Source organism: Poecilia formosa, unplaced genomic scaffold (genome assembly GCF_000485575.1).
Source record: "Poecilia formosa unplaced genomic scaffold, Poecilia_formosa-5.1.2 Scaffold352, whole genome shotgun sequence".
Classification (NCBI taxonomy): domain Eukaryota; kingdom Metazoa; phylum Chordata; class Actinopteri; order Cyprinodontiformes; family Poeciliidae; genus Poecilia; species Poecilia formosa.
In genome coordinates this window covers 575,750-597,191 of record NW_006800291.1, presented here as the reverse complement: position 1 = coordinate 597,191, position 21,442 = coordinate 575,750, and the positions used below count along the sequence as shown (strand labels likewise).

General features: G+C 38.7%; 3 protein-coding genes and 2 long non-coding RNA genes across 18 annotated transcripts in view; 2 read left to right on the top strand and 3 right to left on the bottom strand.

Moving 5' to 3' along the window:
* Positions 1–2,738: 2,738 nt before the first annotated feature.
* Positions 2,739–21,442, bottom strand: part of agrn (agrin) — a 593,620-nt gene continuing 574,916 nt past the window's right edge. For 9 of the 13 annotated variants that reach the window (XM_016661979.1, XM_016661978.1, XM_016661981.1 and 6 more), the window contains 2 exons: positions 7,659–7,762; positions 2,739–5,274 (listed from right to left, as the gene is read on the bottom strand). In XM_016661979.1, the coding sequence (XP_016517465.1) occupies positions 5,114–5,274; positions 7,659–7,762 (265 nt within the window). In that variant the 3' untranslated portion in view covers positions 2,739–5,113. The remainder of the gene's footprint in view (positions 5,275–7,658; positions 7,763–21,442) is intronic. The other 4 variants (XM_016661973.1, XM_016661976.1, XM_016661975.1 and 1 more) reach the window with 1 other exon arrangement.
* Positions 10,109–10,558, bottom strand: LOC107833253 (uncharacterized). The gene is made up of 2 exons (XR_001658966.1): positions 10,469–10,558; positions 10,109–10,246 (listed from the first exon to the last, which is right to left on the bottom strand). It is a non-coding gene; the product is annotated as an uncharacterized LOC107833253 (long non-coding RNA).
* LOC103153505 (AMP deaminase 1-like) lies at positions 10,448–11,528 on the top strand. Its single transcript, XM_007574443.2, has 3 exons — positions 10,448–10,644; positions 10,895–11,005; positions 11,117–11,528. The coding sequence occupies exons 1-3, from the start codon at positions 10,519–10,521 to the stop codon at positions 11,270–11,272; spliced, it is 393 nt and encodes a 130-aa protein (XP_007574505.2). The 5' UTR covers positions 10,448–10,518; the 3' UTR covers positions 11,273–11,528.
* Positions 12,490–18,392, top strand: LOC107833252 (uncharacterized). 2 transcript variants are annotated; one of them, XM_016661989.1, is made up of 3 exons: positions 12,490–12,798; positions 16,900–16,993; positions 17,197–18,392. In XM_016661989.1, exon 3 carries the CDS (start codon positions 17,397–17,399, stop codon positions 18,249–18,251), a length of 855 nt encoding a protein of 284 aa, XP_016517475.1. In that variant the 5' UTR covers positions 12,490–12,798; positions 16,900–16,993; positions 17,197–17,396; the 3' UTR covers positions 18,252–18,392. The 2 variants fall into 2 exon arrangements, with proteins under 2 accessions (XP_016517475.1, XP_016517474.1); XM_016661988.1 differs by lacking the exon at positions 16,900–16,993.
* Positions 19,119–20,010, bottom strand: LOC107833254 (uncharacterized). Its single transcript, XR_001658967.1, has 3 exons — positions 19,615–20,010; positions 19,430–19,542; positions 19,119–19,344 (listed from the first exon to the last, which is right to left on the bottom strand). It is a non-coding gene; the product is annotated as an uncharacterized LOC107833254 (long non-coding RNA).

Below are 21,442 nucleotides of genomic sequence, written 5' to 3'. Positions count from 1 at the left end.
TTTTAGGGTCCGAGACCAAGTCAAGACCAAGACCGAGGGAAGTTGAGACCGAGACAAGACCAAGACTTTTAGGGTCCGAGACCAAGTCAAGACCAAGACCGAGGGAAGTTGAGACCGAGTCAAGACCAAGACCAGCGCCCCACGCTACAGGACACGATAAAATGGTGAAATATGATCAAAATTGCTTCTCAAACTGATCTCAAAGATCCATATTCTCATAAAAACACCTAGATATTAAATACTTAATACATTTTACCAATATTAAAAGCAAAACAAACTTTGTTCTGCTTTGCTTCCATCTTTGTGCTACAATCCGTGGTGGTCTCGTGCCATCCCTAAGATAACACCCTGGGTGTTTGCCCATATTGCTCATGTCAGAAACCACCACTGTCTGCACCATTAAACATAGCAATTGAGGCAATACCCTGACGGTAAACAACCCTCAACTATGAACACTGACCAAGGAGCAAAAAGCAAGAAGTAACCAAGCACAAGGCGTTTTCACCCTCTCTTCCGCTACATGAAGCCAGGTAGTCTGACACCATGGCACACATTACAGCTGCCACTTTGAATGAAAACAATCATAGAGCAATGTGCATGCTCAGAGTGCTCTTTCATTCTTGTGTTTTATTTATTTGTTAATTAAAAAAATATCAATGTACATAATTACATAAAATAATGATAGCTACTGCAGTGTACGCAGAGCATCACAAGAACAAAGAACGGCTCTCAGTGACACTCCAGTCCTATTTTCTAAGTAAAGAGTCGTTCAGAAGAATCGGACTGTTCCTGAATACCACATCACTATATTGCGGACTTTTGGACACAGCGTAATCCCATATATGCGACAAGTCAGTCAACACCTCCACACAGTAATTAACTGCAGTGAGTGAGAACTATTTTCATCACAAATGCTTATGTGTCTCTGTACAGCTAGCTTTGCTAACATCACGTCAACGGAGTTTACTTTTCTTTGAACTACTTTTCTAAGTGACGAAAAAAGTAAGACGTTGTCCCCACCGTCTGTGAAAGTAAAGCGATGCTTAGTTAGCTGTGGCCATCGGATTTCTTATGATTTATGCAGCGATATTCTATTACTGACAATTAGACAGACATCTTCTGCCGCTCAGAGGAAACCACTGCGCATGTCTCAGAGCGCCACGTGCGAGTGAAAGATGGGGAGGGAAGGGAGGAGTAACAGAAACACGGTTATTGCTTGGATTTTAATCGGTGCGTTTAGCATCCTCTGAAAACAACGATGTTAACAAATAAACTGGACAGTATGCTGTACTTTTAGTGATATGTTCACAGTTGCGATATTGACTGATCTTGAAATAAAATGCAGAGTCCTCAGCGCCTGAGACCAAGACGAGACCGAGACCATCAAAAAATGGTCTCGAGACCAAGACCGATCTCGAGTACTACAACACTGGAACATACGCCTCAGTCTCCTATCCTTTTCAGCCTCTAACTGGTTTTCTTCCAGGATTGTCCTATATATATCTACAACAATATCTATATTGTTATAGATATAATGAGTATAGCCCCATCTATATTCAAATCAAGTCTGACCATCTTCCCAGTTACTAGGGCCACTTAGCTGCTTGTTTGATTACTTCTCTCTATTTGCCAAATACTTAGACATTACATAGACATGTTGGAGTTCATTCATTTTTGTCTCTGTGCTCCACCAGGTCCGTTTACCAGTTTCAGGACCTGACCAGAACCCGAGTGTAAATTACCTTCATAAATAATTAGATTTGGTTATATATAAAAGCAGGCTTTAATGCTTAAAAATAATCAAATGTGACAAGCCACGCATGCCATACAAATGGATCAGGTACAGTTACATTCACCGTCCAGCGCTGGGGCCACACTTAGCAAACCTTATGGATGGAACCAAGTGAGGGAAGGATTGTAGGCAAGTTTAGCTTTTTATTCTTTTCTGCAATCTGTACCCTCCCTAAAGGGCAGTCTAATCAGTTTCAGTCTGTTTATGTATGACTGCCGGCTTACACACAAACATGGTGTAAGCTGCGGCATGTGTGTGTAAGCAGTTAAAAAAGGCTAAAAGAGATAGAAGAAAAGATAGAACCTACAACAGACGGTGGTCTGTCTACATCTAATCCAAATTTATTAAATATGTTTCTTCTTCAATTAATTACATTGATTTTAAGGCACTCAAAATTGATTAATTAATTAACTCAATTAATCGCTTTTTTTCATATAAAAAAAAAAGAAAGAAAAAAAAAGGTCAGAGCGGAACCTTGTGTTCGCGTTTCTAGTACGCCCGTGAATCTAACGGACCAATGACGCCAAAGTCGCCAAGTTAGGTCACTGGGAACTAATTTTCCTTCCAAAAAACAATTTGATGAAAAACTGGAAAAGACTCTTGTGGTTTCTAAATTATGAATTTTTCTTTTTACCTGTGAGCTATTCAAGCCCTAATGTCAACAATGTGAGCGCCCACCAACCATATTTCTAAACAAACTTTCAAAGAGGTTCAATCAGGGGTTCCTGAATCACTTGAAGTGTACATAGTAGTACATAGTAGCACTATAAAATGCTAAAGTTCGATTGAATTAAAATGTTGCATATTTTGTCAATAGTTTTCAATAAAAATATGATTGTGATTAATTACAGACCCTGGAATTAACTTGATTGAAAATTTTAATCCAGAACTATCTTAAAATGAGACATTGGGAAACTCCAATTAAAGACGAGGAAGGAGAAAGAGGTGGATCTGGTTGACATTTTTATTTCATGGTGGTAGGAACACAAGACAAAGGTCATAAAGTTAGTAATGTTCAGGTCATGCCACTCTTACTCGGTGCACTGCCCGTTGACGAGGTCTGCACAGTCAGACAGTAGTTTACAGAGGTCAGACATGTTGGATAATCCACATGAAGACATAAATAAGGAACAGAAAACAGATCCAAAAAACAGTAAATAGATTAAGAAAATTTTTTTGCAGAAACCCTCTGGGATCTTTTTTTTTATGTTTGGGGATTATTACTAATATTATCATTATGTATTACTCCATTTACATTATTGGAATGAGGCTAATACACTGGCTAAAAGTAAGGAAACGGTAAGATGGGGTGATGTCTTCATGGCCTGCTCACAGCTAAGGTGGCAGGTTGTTTTTAAGGCAATTCAGTTTCCACCAAAACCACACAGGAGCAACCCATTTGGGTTCGATTCAAAGATCTAGAATGTTAGAAATAAAACCCAGTCTTGGGACATCAGAAAGGGATTTCCCAGAGCATGGACACACACAACACAACTCTGAAATTCAGGGTGATGATATCGCTCCCACGTCGAAGTATATCAATCCATGAGTGAATAGACAAGTCAGACATGGCTCCAGTGTATATTACTAAAACAGAAACCTCCACATATCACACTTTTGCTTAATTTACACTTTTAAAACCGCAGGGGCTGTACAAAAAACAAACAACAAAAAAAAACAAGTGGCCTGATGACTTCAAGGAGAAACAAAAGTGAGTAGATAAAAAAAGTAGAAGACCACAAACAGGCATGATTTTAGTCTCAGAATATTGCCAAGGTTCTCATATCAAAACAAGTGTCTTTAAGTCAGTCAGCTCAGTTTATTGCGTTCGGCTGCGTGTTGCAACAGTCCGTTGCCTTGCTATGCTAACGTGCAGAGTTCTGCGGGATTGTGGGTGTTCTTGTCCGTTTTTGCGGCTTTTATGGCTTCAGAACGTACCAGCTTCTCCTTCAACCCATCACCCCTCTTTCACTCAACAGCCGAAGCTAAAATCTGTTCCTCCAGGAATGTTCTCAGAATAAAAAAAAAAGAAATGAATCGAGTCCCAAGTACAGTTAGGGGAGTTTGTTTTCTTTTTTAATTTCTCTCCGTGTCTTTTAGTGACGACAGCTGATTATTTTACAGGATAATCCCAGGAGTTGTATCTCTCCCCTTGTTTCACCTCTCTGTCCTTCTTCTTCAGCCTTTGCTTTTAGCGCCTCCTTAAGGTCAGATCCGGTAACAACTCATTGAGTTCCTGCAAAAACTAACTGCTCCCAACAAACAAAACAAAACAAAACACCAAAGACCAAAAACAAACAAAAAAACACAACCTTAAAGCATAATTCCAATCCTGTACTTTCTGCAATCATAAGAAATAAAATACACTTTTCTCAAATTAGATTTTTTTTTTTTTTGAAACAGTGTCAACAAAACAAAACAAAAAATCCAGATTCTAACCAACACTGCAGAAGTGCATGCATTTATAGTGGTCAACATTAGTTCATCTGCTGATTGTAGAAACAGAACGCACAACAGTACATGAAAAGCACAAGTCTCAGAAGAGAACCCATCTTACATATTCACAGTCTTAGGTATTATTTATATATAGAAGTCTATATTTATAACATTTATGGGTATCTATGAATCATGGTTAATGAAATAAGTCATTGTGGGACGCAGAGCTCTCTCGATCACGGCGGCACGGTTGTTAGTCATATTTCAAAAACTAAAGGCTCTGATGAGAGTCGACCAGAGAGCGGGTTTATCTTTTCTTTCTTTCTTTGTAGCTGTGAGATGGGAGTGGATGGAGTGGCTGGACAGTGCACTTAATCACTGTAGCAGCTCGGTTGATATTTCATTAGGAAAATATAGAGGGCTTAATAATACCAGGATAGAGTCTATGCATACAGCTGGGCTGCGGCTCTGAACGGGGAATACACAAAGATGTAACGGCCATGCTTGGAGGGAATGTGGCTGGTAGAGATGGCACCAAGACAAGAAAGCAGCCAGAGATCAGAACCGCGTTCAAGTAATGAGAAATTAAAAACAAAACGTGTTGTTTTTAAGGTAACAACTAAATCAATACAATGAAAATAGCTTTTTTCCCACAAATATTTGTAAAAGGAAGAAAAAATAAAGTGTAGTGGAGATGCAGAAGAAAATGGCAAAAAAAGAATTCCAACACAAATTAAAAACATATTTCATTATTTCCCCATATAAAAAGCAATGAAAAGTATACAAAAATAGAAAATAATTACAGCAGGAGACATGGGCGTTATGGAGGGAGGGTTTCTTGTTTTGTTGTTTACTCCGGTTTCGCAGTGCTCGTTCTCTTCCTGGTTATTTGGTGGCGGAGCAGTGAAGTATTTTGGGGCTGTTCAAGGCGTCCTCCACCAGGTGGACGTCCACCCCGTCCACCACCACATCCTTGATGCAGCCAACGAAGCCGGTGCTGTAGGCCTTGGGCAGCCGGCGCGCCACGCCCAGCACCTCCAGGCCGCCTAAGAAGGAACACATGAACATGAACATGCAGACACACGCAGCAAAACACACCGACCAGAACACTGAGGAATCCTCAGAGTAAACATCAGAACCTAATGATGCGCTGGAATATGTCTTCTCTTAAGGTGGAATTAGGCAATAAATCAGTTTTTATCAATTAACCAAATTTTTGGTTCCAGTGGTGATTGGACTCATCATTCATACCAACCTTTGTGTTTAAGTTACAGATCAGGTCAGATTATCGAAACTGGGACAGAACCAGCAGGAAAATAATTCCAAATACACCAAAACTGGTTCTGAAGTGAATAATGGGTAACACTGAGCTCCTGGAATGACTCTAACATCAACTGCTTAGTGGACTGAAAAACAGATTAATGTGAGAAAACTAACCAATGGTGATGAGCTCCATGATTTCTGATTGAGTGCTTCAACCATAATCCAACCGGAATGATAGAAGTGTGCTGAAAATGTGTGTGCTTAGTCTGGCTAAGGAACATTTATCTCAACAGTATACATAACTTTAAATTAGAGTGACCAGTTCATGTTTTCTGGCTTTAACTTGTTACAGAGGTTATAGATAAGAGAAAGTGGAACCTCAGAGGTTATTTTTGTTTCTATTCAGAGCTTCAGACATCTGCAGTGTTTCATCACCGTGTCATTAGTAAACTGATCTGGTGTAAAACTCATGCAGCGATCCTGGCAGGATGTGGGATTGGATCTGTGAACAAATTAAAGCTGAAAATTCCCTGAAACGTTGTGCCGCTCCAAACAGCCAGAGCGAGCGCTGGGTTTGGTTTCTCAGTGTTTGATGTTTCACACGAAGGCGCCGCTGACGGACATGACAGCCTGACAGCCTGTTTCTCAAATCAAAGCGAAAAAAACTGAATAGCAGCTACAGAAAACTAAGCTATGACAAAGGAGAAACACGATGAGATGAAAGGTGTTGACAGCACAAAACAATAAAGAGCTAATTTGCTCATTATTTTAAACTGACTGCTAATTTAAAAATAAGCTAATTGTCTAAACCTAAAGTATTTCCTTAAAGAAAAGACCGTTTTAGGACACATTCTAGGAGATATATGTCTGTTTCTTCATTAGTGTGACACACATGGTATTTATGGACCACCTTTGACTTAAACATGTAAACTATAAGACACATATAAAACAGTTAAACCTGGACAGATATCTGCTAAACAATTAGTTTGTGATTTTTAAAACTTTTACTCTATTTGTGAAAAAATAAAACAAAAAGATATGAATCTTTTGTCATGTCTTAGGAAGCATAATTACACATTCAGTAAATTGGTCTGTTTGTTAAGTTGCTTAGCGTTAGCTGCTAACTGCTAACAATGTTGGTATTAGCTTCCTTTCTGACTGTTGGCTTTTCTTATGACTTCATTACTTTTGTCCCTTTTCTTTTTCAGCTAATCTCAAACCTGCTGAAACAAAAGTAAAGAATTACTAAGCCCTGAAGTGTTGAAAGACTTTATTTCCTAATTGCTGTGTGAGCTACTTTTATAAGTCAGCGAATTAAAGTTGCCATTAGAGTCTTTCTAGCTAAATCAGCATGAAACATCTTTATTCAGCATTCCTGCAACGCTAAGCCTGCCTCTTAATGTTTTACCTGGCTGCCATTGCACCTCAGTTTGGTTTTTTAAATCCCACCATCTCTCCTTCCTGTCTGGTTGGATCATGAGTTCATTTCCCTTCTCAGGTTCTTTACATCGCTGTCCTTTCCCCCATTAATTGGATTGGGAACCTCAGAATCAGAGTCGACTAATTCCATGCAATTTACAGATGAATTAATGATGAACGGTGAAAAGGGATTTAGGATGAAGAAGCGCTGGCAATAGGAGGCTGTGTGAGGATTAGCTATTGGTGCTGCAGGGCTCCATCAGCACCTGTTCCACTGTGCTGCCTCCCATCTACCTGACTGCGCTCAGCATGAGGCCCGGCCGGAAAACACTGCCTCCATTTTCCAAAACTCACTCTGCATTTTAGGAAGAGCCAGACTTTATTTTGCCTCCACTTCCATATTTCCTCAGAGTGCTCTCTTAAAAAACATTCCTCAAAGCCAAATTGAACTCCAGGTAGATAACCGGCTGTTTGGTCATTTTGAATTCAGAAGAGGAAGAACTTTGGAGTTAGTCAGAAACACTTTCTCATTTCTCACCTCAGTGATGAAAAGAGCTGTTCTGCAAACACTGCAATAGGAGTAATAAACTCATTGTGGAGGAAGAGTAGAAAAAAAATTTTCTACTCTTCCTCCACAATGAGTTTATTACTCCTATTTGGCAGCGCTGCACAAGTAGTTAGAGGGAACCAACACACAGACGCACACACACACTCAGAACTACTTGGAGTTCTAAATGTTGAGACGTACCTAACCAGAGCGCTCCGTCTGTGTCCAGCTGCGTGGCTCGGAGAGGAGATGAGCCTGTCACCGGCGCCTCGTTGCCCACCTGCAGAGAGCCGTCTCGAAGCGCCCTGCAGACCAAAACAAAGATGGAGGCAGCTTCAGGCTGATGCATGCGTCACTCAGTGAGTGACTCAACTCTCCTTATCAGATAGATAGATAGATAGATAGATAGATAGATAGATAGATAGATAGATAGATAGATAGATAGATAGATAGATAGATAGATAGATAGATAGAAAGAAACTTCATTCATCCCTTTGAGATTTACCCTCAGGGAAATTGTAGTTCAGTCTCCCACACAGCACCAATACATCAAATCCTTAAACTTTTTTTTTTAACATTAGCATTTAGCCTGATTTTATAGTTCCTGTGTTTCTATTGTACTCCTGTTAGCCAGTGAGGAGTTGAAGAGTTTTACTGCATTAGGCACAAAGGAGTTCCTTAGTCTATCCGTCCTGCACTTTGGAAGAAGCAGTCTCCCACTGAACCTGCTTTCCTGGCCGCTGATGACAATGTGCAGAGGGTGGCTGGTGTTGTCCATAATAGCCTCGAGTTTCTTTAGGGTTCTCCTCTCTGCCACTGCTGCCAGAGAGTCAAGCCTTGTGCCAACCCTCAGTGGTTGGCACAAGGCTTTAGGGTCTAACTTCCTAAAGATCAATCTGAAATTTATGTACAAAAGATCACTATGAGGAAGGAAGAACACAAACACAGAAAGGAAGGAAGGACTGAAGTCTTATTTCAGACTGGGATCATCATGAAGTCAAAGCCCAGACGTTTCCCAGGCCAGTATGAAGTTTCCTGTTAATATGAAGCAGCAAATCTATCTCTATCAAATTACTTCCAGTAAAGTGAACATTCACATAAGAGCATTTTCCATGCAGCGTTCTAAATGAGCCTAGCAGCTAACAGATGCTGGAGGAGCTTCACTCATTTAGGTGCCTCCTTTCTGCACACACTCACCAAATCTGAAGACTGCAAAAATTAAAACTCACTAAAGAAAGTTCCAGCTGAGAGAGAGTCATTAAAAGTGAGGCACAAACAGAAATCTGTGCAGTTATGTGAGCTGCATGCTGCATAATTTTGCTTCCCAACATTATCTCTAAATTATGCCATCTTTCAGCATCTGCTGTAAATAGGAGGAAAGCCTGGGATGAGATCCGTTTTAAAATGGATGTGAGCGGCCTTTTGAGGATCGATTGTTTTCACCTTAAATGACAAAAAACAATCTAATTATCCACCCAGAGGTCCGTTTGAGGCAAAGCTGGAAACAAACGTTCTCCTGCGATAAAGCAGAGAACATGCAGAAGGTGCTAAATGGCTCTTTTTCAAACCTTACACTGTTAATTTGTTTCTAATGAACAAATCAATTAACGTGACGTCACGGTGCAACAAAAAAGTGCTGCTCGCTTTTTGAGTTTTCCACTTGGAGGAAGATTATCTGTGGTTTGTACGAGTCAGAGTGGGCCTCCATGATTGTGTTGGCTGCCTGGATTAAACGTGTCTATATTACATAAACTACAGAATGAAATAACAGAAAAAATAAACTACACAAGTGCTGCTAAAACATCAATATTGTGGTTTTAAAAGGACAAAATTCACAAAAGAGCCAGCAGAATACGGAAAGCAGAATTATTTTCATTGGCAACACATTTAATCATAATAGAATATTAAACAAAAAATAAATGTTTTTATTGTATTTCAGTGAATTGTCTGTAACTTATGTCCACATTTAAACTTATCTAACAGCCAATATATATATNGTCCTGCACTTTGGAAGAAGCAGTCTCCCACTGAACCTGCTTTCCTGGCCGCTGATGACAATGTGCAGAGGGTGGCTGGTGTTGTCCATAATAGCCTCGAGTTTCTGTAATGTTCTTACTTTACTTTAGAAGTCCTGAAACAGTGCATAGCTTTCCACATATCAATAATTTTAAGTAATAAATATTTTTTCACTTCCAGCGGTTTGTAACCTGTTTGAACCCTTGAAACATATCAGTGTTTTCATCTGTTGATGAAGATGTTCCTTTAGTGTTAAATATATGATCAACTTGCCTTGGCAATAGCTGCCAGCACCAAAACAACTTGTTATGTTCACTATTTTTTGACTTACAACTAGAACGATCACTATTTTCTGATCGTTCTAGTTCTACAACTAGAACAAGCTCAACTTTGATATGGGATTACAAAACATATGTAGCATTATTCTTGCACAGTTCACCTTTTGGTATTGCAAACAAAGGCACTTCAAAATAAAATTACTTCCTGTTACAGGTGTTAAGAGACTCAATGTTAATCTGATTCCATTATTTTTGCTTTTATTATAAATGCAAATGTTTTGTTTTTGGTGAAATTGTCCATTACACTTTGGTAGTATTCAAAGTAATTCAGTTCCTAAAAGCTCTGGTACATCTTGAAAAATGTTCTGAGAAAATATCTTTAACTATTTATGCTAAATCAATCAGATTTCTTATTAAATATTGCTAAAGAAATATACTGCATGTATTGGGTGGGGCCAGTCCCAAAGCAAATTTCTGTCATTTTTAACCTAAAAACTAAATACTAAAGTATGTTAAATGCTAATTACTCTGCTTGTAAAGTGTTGGTACTGTCGATTGTATTGCTGGTTTTTAACAATTTTTTGCTAGTGACAGTGACAGAAAAATATTTTTGAAAGATTGGGTGTAAGGGAAACAGCTTCTCAGACTGCCAGGCCTTGACAAATGATATCTAACCTCGGAAACTCATGATTTGTACCTGTCAATGTTTTTCCAAACAGAGTCCAGTTCTCCAGTACTTGTACTTCTTGACCCAGATCCCAATCGCCATGTCCCCTCTTAGCAACAACAGCCTGTTCCTGGAGTATGCCAAGAACCCACTGCTGGAGTTTCACCAGAAGGGCTTGATGGTGTCTCTGTCCACTGACGACCCCATGCAGTTCCACTACACCAAGGTCTGCGGCGCTTAGGGCTACAATGATGCACATAACAATCACATACTAAGTGCTGTTCACAAAGGCTATTATATATCCTATAGTTGTTTTAAGGTCAGAAGTTGGTCTTTGTGTTCAATGTTTCACTGACATCTTTATGAATTGCCTTGTCCAACAAAAGTATGAGTGAAAAACACTGTACATTGGACACACATAAAAGAAACAGAACAGATGTCTAAACCCTTTTTTAACTTAGTTTTTATGTTCGCAGGAACCCCTAATGGAAGAATATGCCATCGCAGCTCAGGTGTTCAAGCTAAGCACTTGTGACATGTGTGAGATTGCCAGGAACAGTGTGCTGCAGAGTGGCTTGTCTCATGAGGTAACTAACATTATGACACTGCTTTAAATGAAAAACACCTTTGTATTCACCTGGCACCAACCAGGCTTGTTTCAAGTAGATCTGCTTCTCATACCTGGGCTTTGCTTTCAGGAAAAGATTCACTTCTTGGGTTCAGATTACCAGAAAGAAGGCCCAGAGGGCAACGACATCCGTAAAACCAACGTGGCTCAGATCCGCATGGCCTACCGCTTTGAGACGCTGTGCTATGAGCTCAACCTCATCAAGGAGGGCCTGAAGGTGGAGTGAACACAGCGGAAACACGCAAGCCTTTTGTCAAAGCTCACCTGAAACGGGTGTAGACAGGATTATGCTAAAGTTTTTTACAGGAGGACTTTGACAACAGAAACCATTTGCAACATTTAAAGAAACAGACACTTCTGATGAACTACTGTGGGATCTTTCTGAAACAGAATGGTTTGGATAAATGGATTTCACTGTTTCCAGAGGGAGAAACATTATGCACAACAATCAATTGAAATAAAACATTACAAATAACAACTAACTCTCTTTTCTTTTTTTTGTTATTTGCATAAACTTGCATTGATTTAGTCATCATACAGTTACTTAGCTTGAAGCAGTGTTACAACAGCAATATGTGAGCTCTGAACGATTTTAATGAGCATGTAAAACTATGAGTATATACACAATATAATGAAGAATACCAAATTAAAATGAGAAATAAACTGAGAAATGTTTCGGTCCATGAAAAAGAAACAGTTGAATAAATAAATTCATAATTTCTTCCTACAAAGAACTCTGAAATAGCATTGTAAATAAGCAATTACATGTTGTTTAATGATTTATTGAATTGTGCTGCCTGTGAAAACTTATACGTATTTTTATGTCGTTCAAAGTTTAGGTCTATCTCGATTTTGTTGTGTCAGCATAAAGAAGAGGAACTTAGTTGTTGTAAATGGTCATGCACATTTTATGAAGTTGTTTGTCGTCTTGATTTATTATACATCATCCTGATTCTTGACAGGAATTCCATAATGAAATGCTAATATAGGTAAAAAAAAATACTAATATAAATTCATATTATGAGTTAAGTGGATTGACATTCCAATATTTAATGTATATATAAATAACAAAATGTAACTATCTACATTTTGGGAGACTGTTCTTAACTACAGTCTCAGGCTACAGTACAGGCTTATTTATATATTTTAACATGTGGGTCTGGTGTCTGAATTTTCCGGGACACGTCAAAAAATCTGTACTTATTCATGTTGACAGGTGCTGGAGTGGATACGGTGACGTCTTCCCACTTGAAAAACTCCAAAAAAACTTTCTCACAGTCCAAAACTTTGTCAAGTTACACAGAAACACGAAGAGTGACAACCAGAAGTTATTGAACTAGCATAATAAAAGTTTCACCTCCCTATGAACATTGCTCCTTTGGTCGCTCTGTATGGCTTCCAGGTTTTATTTTGAAAAGCATATCCGGAAGTAGTGCCTGTCCGTCTGACTTAATATTTATTGTCCAGAGGCTGGGCGAGAAGTGATTTGGTTTATCTGCTTTTCTTTCTGTGTGTCCCGCTTCTTTGAAACTGTTGCTGGTGTTTACAGGTGGTTGAATATACGACTCGTTTTTATCATCCCTTATATGATTGATTCGGATTAGCGGAAGTTTCCAGTAACTCTGTCTGAATCCCAACGTGGCCACCTCCTCAGCCTGAACGATGAGACCGAGGGGATTTTATGTTTATCATTTTTTAGGAAGCAACACGAGTAGAGCATATGAATTTTACTGACCACTATGAGCTGCAATGGTACGTAGTCTCATTTTTAGAGGAAGTATTATTGCTTATTTGTTATTTTGGGTTTCATTTAACTTTTATGACTCTTTGTTTAAGTTAACGACAGGTAAACAGCGATTTGCATTCAGTTGCTAAATGAACGTTATGCTAACTGTTATAAAATATGTCTCACTCACATATGGTGAAAATAATACAATGTATTTTTAACTGTTATTAACTACTCCTGTCACCCTCTTTCCAACATATTTCTGCATCGTTTAATAATCTTGTTTAACCATATCAGGGAAATTAAGCTGCATTTTTAGTATAAACATTTTCGTACTTCTCTTTCTGTCCGTGGGTTGTTTTTTTTAAACCATAATAATATTTATTTGCTTGATAAAATAGGAAGTGTGTATTATTAAGCCAATATTTATTTAATTAAATCATACACAAGTGAAGGAAAAACTGCTAAGTCAATGAATGTCCCCCTATTATTTTTGTATGACTATTTTCTAAACTTTTTATTCTAAATGATATAACTGTCATGTTATGAAGGTTTCTAGTGGAGTCCTCCAAATGAATGTAAAGCTTTCTGCTGTTTGATCAGTAATTTAAAGACTCTTTCTTGGTTCACTCTTTTATCCTGGCTTGTAGCAAACCAGCAGTTTTCCTGTATTACAGCATTAACTGTCACCATTGATGGTAAGCTAGGGTTCTTGCAACAGCTCACCTACAACATGTCCTGTCATGCTGCCATCTTGAAGAGGGCGTGTTGGGGTGGATTCTGAAGGTACAATTAGGTTTAATTTAGTTGCTGAAAGTGATGACGGGGTACTTTGTGATGCGTCTGGTTTCTGTCTAACCTGACAGAAATATATACTGGTATCAACGTTTACTGAGGTTTTAAAAAGGTATGGTTTTAAAACTGCAAGACATTTAAAGTTCTTTCACAGAGGTGCCACAGTATGTAACGTGACAAAAAAAAAAAAATCCACATATTTGTTAACGTGTCATCATGTCATGACAGAATAATACGACACAGATAATCTGTGAAAAGCTCGATCTCCTCCTGCTCCTCCCTGACCTGTCAAAAACAACCAGTCAGAGCCAGGAGGAGGGGCTTAGCGCTGTCAATCAATTTTGTGAACGGCATGGTAAATGTGCCAAAGAAACTGTTATCAGTTCTGCTGATAATGGTATGCACATGGGCTTGATTGACAGGGCTAAGACCCGCCTCCTGTCTCTGATTGGTTGTTTTCTAGTTAACACTGGGAGAAGCGAAAAGAGTTCAATATTTGATTTTCACAGATTTGTCTCATACTAAACTTTAGTGACAGTTTCCACAAATATGTAAAAAAATAGTTATAAAAGTTACCTGGTGCAGCTTTAAGTGGAGCATGGTGTAAAACAGTTCTGCACCTCCCTCACTAATTGCTGTGGACTGCTGACCAACTAGCTGAGAAATGTGCTTTACACTTCTCCTGGTTTACAACAAAGACTAATTTGTTAGTTTGGAAATAATTTCTACTGTAAAAAACGGGAACACCCCCAACACTGAGGTGACATTTTAAAGCTGTGAGTGGCAGCGGACTGCAGGCTACCTATCAAATTAACCAGCTTTTATCAGCTTCTTAAACTTCTGCAACACACTTTACAATAAGCTTTTAAAAACAGAAGAAATAATAATTAGTGACTGTTTTATATTTTCTATCTATTTAGAAATTGTAACAATGAACAAATATTATAAAGAACATTATTGATAACTGACATAATCAATACATTATTTATGTACATACATTTGTGTTTTATGTTTTTTTGTGACTTCTGTGAAAGTGTGTTTACTTCACGGATTTATCTGTTTAACTCTGGGTGTCGTACCATGACAGTCTCATACCGGCTCATGCTTATTTGCCAAAACGGTGCTATGGTAACTGTCATGCAGCCAGTGCATTTCAGGATTTAGTGTCTTTTAGAGGTACGGCTTGATTGCCAACACATGGTGTGATCATAAATAGTCCAAAGATAGCTGAGATCAGAGGTCACAAATCTCTCTGCACCGTAATTACAGACAGGCTGCTGATCCTTCTTCCTGCTGCTCAGGAAACCCAGCTCATGCCTTCCTGTGCAGTCCAGACAAATGTTGCAGAAGTGGGTCAGTTTGGGGATGCATTGTCATCTCGAGATCTGGCAGTTTTAGGGCGACATTCCAGTGCATACATTTAATTTAGGTCAAACTAAACAAAAGCATAATTTTTAGGCCGTCCCTATTTAAATCTAGATTTTCCTGGCCCTGGTGTTGTGCTACTCTGCAGGAATTCAGCTCATAGTTATTGTGATTCTGAGCATATCTTTCCCTTTTATCGGGTTTTTCCAGCTTCCTCATGTGCAACGTGTCCTAATAGTTAGCTTCCATACCGGGAGAGGAGCCTCGGTGCAGAAGCATATAGCAACTAATGCTGAATAAGAGTCAAAGTGGATCCTGATATAAATGACTTAATGTCTGCAGCCAGTCATTATCGCTTCATGTGCTACAGACAGAGAAGGGAGTTCATTTAGTTCCAAATATTTATATTATGTCTGAGTTTCATCATCCATTAAATGTGGGTGAAATGCTTTCCATCACCAGCTGGTTATATTTGCCTTTTATTTAATGCTTAAACCTTCATATTGTCTTCTCTGGGCTCAGTTTACCATGAGTGAGGTTGTAAGTTAAAAGTTTTCAAAAAAAGAAAAACACCAGAAGTTGTGGTTGTAAACCAGGTTACATCATCACCCTTTGAAAAATATCTGCCAGAGACGTGCCTGTCTGAGCATGTGCAGAAAGGAATGTGTGTTTGACAGAAACTCATGCAAGGAAAAATCTAAACAAAAAACTGCACATTTTTTATTTGAATGTTTAAGATGGCAAGAATGCAATTATAAATTTCCAAATCAGAAGGCAGATAAGTTTAAACAAAATTTCAAACAAGGAGTTTTTTTGATGCACCCACCAAAACAAAGGATGCTGATGATCATCCTTTGTCTTTAATACATATATAAAAGATAACAATACAGTATTCATAATGATCTAACCTTCCTCATACAGACCTATTAGAATATTCTTGAAAAGTCCATTAATTGCAGGAACATAACCACAACACAAAACACATTATATAGATTATTTACACACAGATGGATCTTTGAAAGGCTTTATTTCTGTTAATTATGATTACTTTGCACTTACAGAATATTGCATCAAACCAATGAAAATAATACAGAAATGTGTAATATCTGGCTTTACTATAAAGGTTACTTGTGTTAAAAGTTACTTTTAATCTGACAAATGGGCCTCATCAGAACTCATATTCTACTTTATTGATATGAATGTTTTAGCAGAGCTGACTTCACGCTACATGTGAAACAGGGTTTTAATATTATTTCAAAATAATGTTAACATTTTTTGTTTAAACTCTTTATGTTATATTAGCCCATGGTCCCTGCACTCCGCTCAGTCTTCTTATTTCCTTAAAGCCTTGCTCTCACTCACCCTCCTGCATCTTCAATAAATTGAATGAAGATATGATTTCTTTTTAAATAGATTCTTACATCTCCCTGCTTCCTCTGACTTCATTTTTAAACACTTCCTCAATGCTGAAATTGGCAATATGAGTCTCTTTTTGTAACAGCTTCTACACTGAAGAGTGTTCCTGCTAACACAACCTGTGTGTTGTGTTAGGTATTATGTGTGTACTGATCCAAAGAAGGTCTATGACCAATCAGCCTGTCATTTATGGGTAGAGAAGATAAAAATCAAGTCTCTAATACAGATTTAAAAAAAAAAAACTCAAAATGTATTAAAAATGTAAGAACTTTTTATATGACATGAACACATCACAAACTCACAATTAGAAGGGAGCCACATTTATTGCCTTAAACTTGTGAGAATGAAGTAGGATTTCCTGACTGCCTGAAAGTTGGAGTTGTGGTGAGAAGCTTGTAGTGAAATTCATAACTCTGGACTCCTTTTGATCGTACTGTGTCTCTCATTGGCTCTGACTGGAGCCCATACTTTCCATTCCTGTGAAAGGCAGCTTTGTTGTTGCATTAAATCAGATGCAGCACTTTGTTATATCACTGGCATTTCATATTTAGGCAGCAGTGAGGTTTCCGCTGACAGCGACACAGAATTCCCCTCCGGCTGAAAGCCTGGACAGCTCAAGCCACAAACCAGCTGCAGAGCGCTGTGGTAATCTAGTTCCCTGTCACCGTCTCTCTTTCTTCTCTAAATTTTTTTTTTTTTTTTGCAGCCGTTTTTTTTTCATACTGTTCCTCACTCCACCTTTTTGTAAACTATCCTGGTGTTGCCTTTTGACCCCTGTGACCTTGCAATGTGGTGGCTGAGATTATGTTTTTAAAGGCTTTTTTTTTTTTGTCTTTGCTTCTTTTTAGATTGTTTACAAAATGAGACAAGAGAGAAATGACTCTTGGTTGGTTCAAGACACATAGAAGGAAGCAGCTCTAAGTCTGTTGGCTGATAACTCGGACCTAACACCTGATCGAGTGGATTTTTGCTCTCCGGTTTGTTAGAAAGGCCTTTCCTGTGTTTACTGATGGAGCAGTGGAGGTGAGCCGGTTCGCCCCGTCTCATCATGCTGGCTCTGACCATGGAGCAGGGCAGGCGGGGGATGGATGAGGCCAGCACCATTCGGCAGGGCCGGCCAGCAGGGCAGCGGGTCAACATTAAGGAGAAGATCTCCCAGTGGGAGAGTCGGACCCAACAGAGCAGCAGCAGAGATGGAGGAGTCAAAGCACATCCTCCTGCTGTGTCCAGAACGCTGTCCGGTGATCTTCTGGGGAACGGATATTCCGATGAAGGCTTGGGAGTCAGAATTCTTGCCAGAGATAGCCGCTCAAGAGCAAAAAGTACAGAGTTAGACTTCAGGGAATCTCCAGCTCATGACGTCCACAGCGTGGCTGCTCGTAAATCAGAACTGTTCAAGAAATCCTCCACTTCATTTTCAAACCCATCTCCTGGAAAAAACAGCACAGCAAAAACTTTCGCAACTTGCAAATTTAACACAGACACCCTTTCTTCAGCCAACCCAGTCTTTTCAGCCAACGGCAACCCCAAAGTGGATCGCCTTCCTGACATCTTAATCGTCTCCAAGCCTCTACCTCCTTCAGCTGGTGATCAGGACGACAACATGCCTGCTGGAAACTTCTACACGTCTCGGGGTTTCTGGAGGAAGCTGGAGGGAGACAGGCTGCTGTGGGAGAACAGCAGGAGCAACGCAAGCGACGCACTGCCCCCTCCCAAACCTCAGCGCACATTCCAGTACCACGGGACCAGCAACAACACGAAGTCGTGCTGGAATAGCAGATCCCCTCACAACAGCAGCAGCTTCAACCTGAGGAGCAGGAGGGTGGTGAAGCCGCCGAACTTCCCACCTCCACCATGTCCTGTCATCCAGACCGAAGGGCTGTCCAGGCATAAGAACAGGTGAGGCCAGGAAGATAACCATTACACCACCATATTTCATATTAGCCTTTTATTGAGCAGAATAAATGAAAACAGCTGCAGCTTTTAAAGCATTACAAAGACAGCGTTTTTAAAAAAGCTAGTAATCATGAAAATAAATCTATTTATAATGAATTAAACTAAATTAAGTCAGTATTAGGGAATGCTATCTAGTTGCTTTCAAAACCTTACTAGTTCTGGTGAGATAGTGTTTGATTTTATTTGTACTCTGAAGTTTCTGTCAGAAATATCACATGAATTCCATCCATCCATCCATCCATTTTCTTCCGCTTCTTCCGGTTCGGGTCGCGAAGGCAGCAGCTTCAGAAGGGAGGCCCACACTGTAAAAAAAAAAAACGGCCTCAATTTACAGTAAAAAACTGGCAGCTGTGGTTGCCAGAATTTTACCGTCTTTATACAGTAAAATTCTGGCAACCAAAACTGCCAGTTTTTTACCGTATTTCCTAAATACGGTAAAATACCGTATTTCCTAAAATATGTCAAAAAAAAATTAAAATGTGGTTTTGCCGTAGTAAATACGGTCATACTGCCTGAGGCATAATATCTACATAAGTGAAAAACACGGCCAGACTGTATGATATATTGACATTTTATTGTAAAAAAACAAACAAAAACCTTATAGTAAATTACTGGTCACTGTTCTTACCAGAATTTTACCCTAAAAATTATAGTACAACACACAAGGAAGTGTAAATTGTCAGCATTTCTATACAGAAAGTTATAAAGAAAATACATTCAAATTAAACAAAAATACAGATTACGAGTAATCCACTTAAAGAAACAATTTCTATTTAAAAGTTCAAATAAATAAAGAACCAATTCTATTTTCTGTCCAGTTTCCTCACGGTATTACTGAGATCTGGAAAACAAAAAAAAACAGCATGTGTCCACATAAGAGATAACCTATTGTAGAAGAAAAACCGGTGATAAAACGATTCTTGTTCTGGGTTGAGCGTAACAAGTCACTGAGTTCAGAGTTTGCTCAGGGTGGTTGTAGTCTTCCCAGTCACAGGTTGAAATCGAGACTCACATGTTGTCAATCGGGTGTTTCCTCTCTGCTGGAAAACAAACAAAGCAAAAGTTAGAAAGATGCACTACATGAACATCATATAAATGCACCATTCGCTTAAATGTTTGTTTCACCTTTGTTGACTTGCATATGGAGACTGGTACTTCAACCAGGCGGTGTGATCATTTCTGACTGAAAAGTCAGTAGTTCTTAAACCTTTGTTTGTTGACTACAGGTGTGATCCTCTCTGCAACCAGACAAAATACACAAATAAAAGCAAATATAACTGTTTTAGGCAATTTATGAAATAGATACTCACCATTTATCTGAGTCTCATGAAGGCCAATAAGTTGTCTTCAACCATTTATGTAAGTTACAATTCCTGCAAGCTAGCAGAAACAAAGCTGTAAATGTGTACACGTTTCATACAGGCAAACAAATAGATACACCTGAGACAATTTATGCTATGTTAGATTTTCTCAGTCACTTTTGGTGCGTTTCTCAAGTCATTGTTGGCATTTACAAAACAGTAAGCGCATTTCTCAAAACAATTTGCAGAAACAGCAAAAATAGCATTTGTTTGCTTGAAAAATCCTTAGTTCAACTCTCAAAATTCTGTCAGTTAACATATCAGTGACTCAAAATAATAAGTTATAGTTTCTCTATGTACAGATGAGACGGTCAAATTGATTAGTCATGGGAAGAGGCTACAAAATTCACATTTATGCTTTTGCTGTAATTTTTGATGGTGATTCAGAAAGAAAAAGACAGAAATGCAGAGAACAAAAAAAAGTAGAAAATAAACCATAGGACAATCTCCTCATGGAAAACTGTACAGTGCTGTAGAAATTACATAATTACATTACATTTTAATTTCCATCATCATGCTGACAAAGGTTCCTCAGTGGGGTTAAGTAATGAACAGTAGGGTGGGAGGACCTCCATCAGCATCATGTTGTGGGTTGCAGCCATATCCTGATGTTGGACTGATAGAAACTGGCAGATGTCCTCAGCCTCTTCTGACTCTTCTTCTGCTTTCCTCCCAACTATTTCCTCCTCAGCCTCACTCCTCTTCTCTCTGGCTGTTTACTCTGTCCAGATACTTGTTCAACAGTTCTCAGAAATGTAACATTGTGTTGTGTTCTGGCTATGTACACCATATTGTTGCCAACTGATGGTTCACAGATGCACCTTCAATCTGTTTTCAGAAAACTGGTTGATCGTTGGTTGAGCTAATGGTTCATACATTGACCTGTTAGAGAAACTCAGGACTCACTTGGGACCAATTTACCAATTCAGGACAGATTTAGAAAAGAATCAAATATAAATTAATTAAAATATGATTGACATTATGACAACTTTAAGACTTATGCATGTTAAGACTTACACAATGAACTTATGCTGTTTTGGAAGTTGAGAATTCAACACCGACACATTTAACATATTCTGATCAACATTATTAAAGCAAATTACAACGGCGGAAAAGCAGAGAAGTGCACATAATCAGTTACATGATGTACAAAAGCAAAACTTGCAAAAGAAATGAGCAACTCATTTTTGATGTGCAGAAGTGACACAGTAATTTGAAGATTGAACAGGTAGTTTTAAGAATTTCAATTCTGTTCTCAGAAATGCACCCAAACTGAGAAAAACTGTCAAATATTAATATTTAAATGCTCTTATCTTAAAACCCTTCAACTGTCATGGACCCAGTGACTTTAATGCAACTATTTTGGGGGTGAGAGTCAAGAGGTCAAAGGAAAAATATTAAATATTAGCTCTGATGCCAAGCTTTATACTTCCAAGTATTACCAAAGTATTGAAACAAAAGCTAAGGTGTTCTTCACAGATTTAACTTGCATGCATGAACATTTCACACTCAAAGTAATTCAAATTACTGATCCAAACTTGGAAAAGTTGCTTCTGCCATGAACAATAACTTTAAGTACAGTCTACAGTAGACCAGAAATATAATCTATGCAGTCCTTCCTACAGAAACATTAATGGAAGTGTTGCGTCTGGGAAAATTAAATGTTCCATATAGTAAAAATATCTAGTTGCAGTGCATGTAAATAAACAGCATGGCTCAGAAATTACACATTTCTTTAACAGTTGGTAAACAGTAGTGATGGGTAGATGAGGCGCCA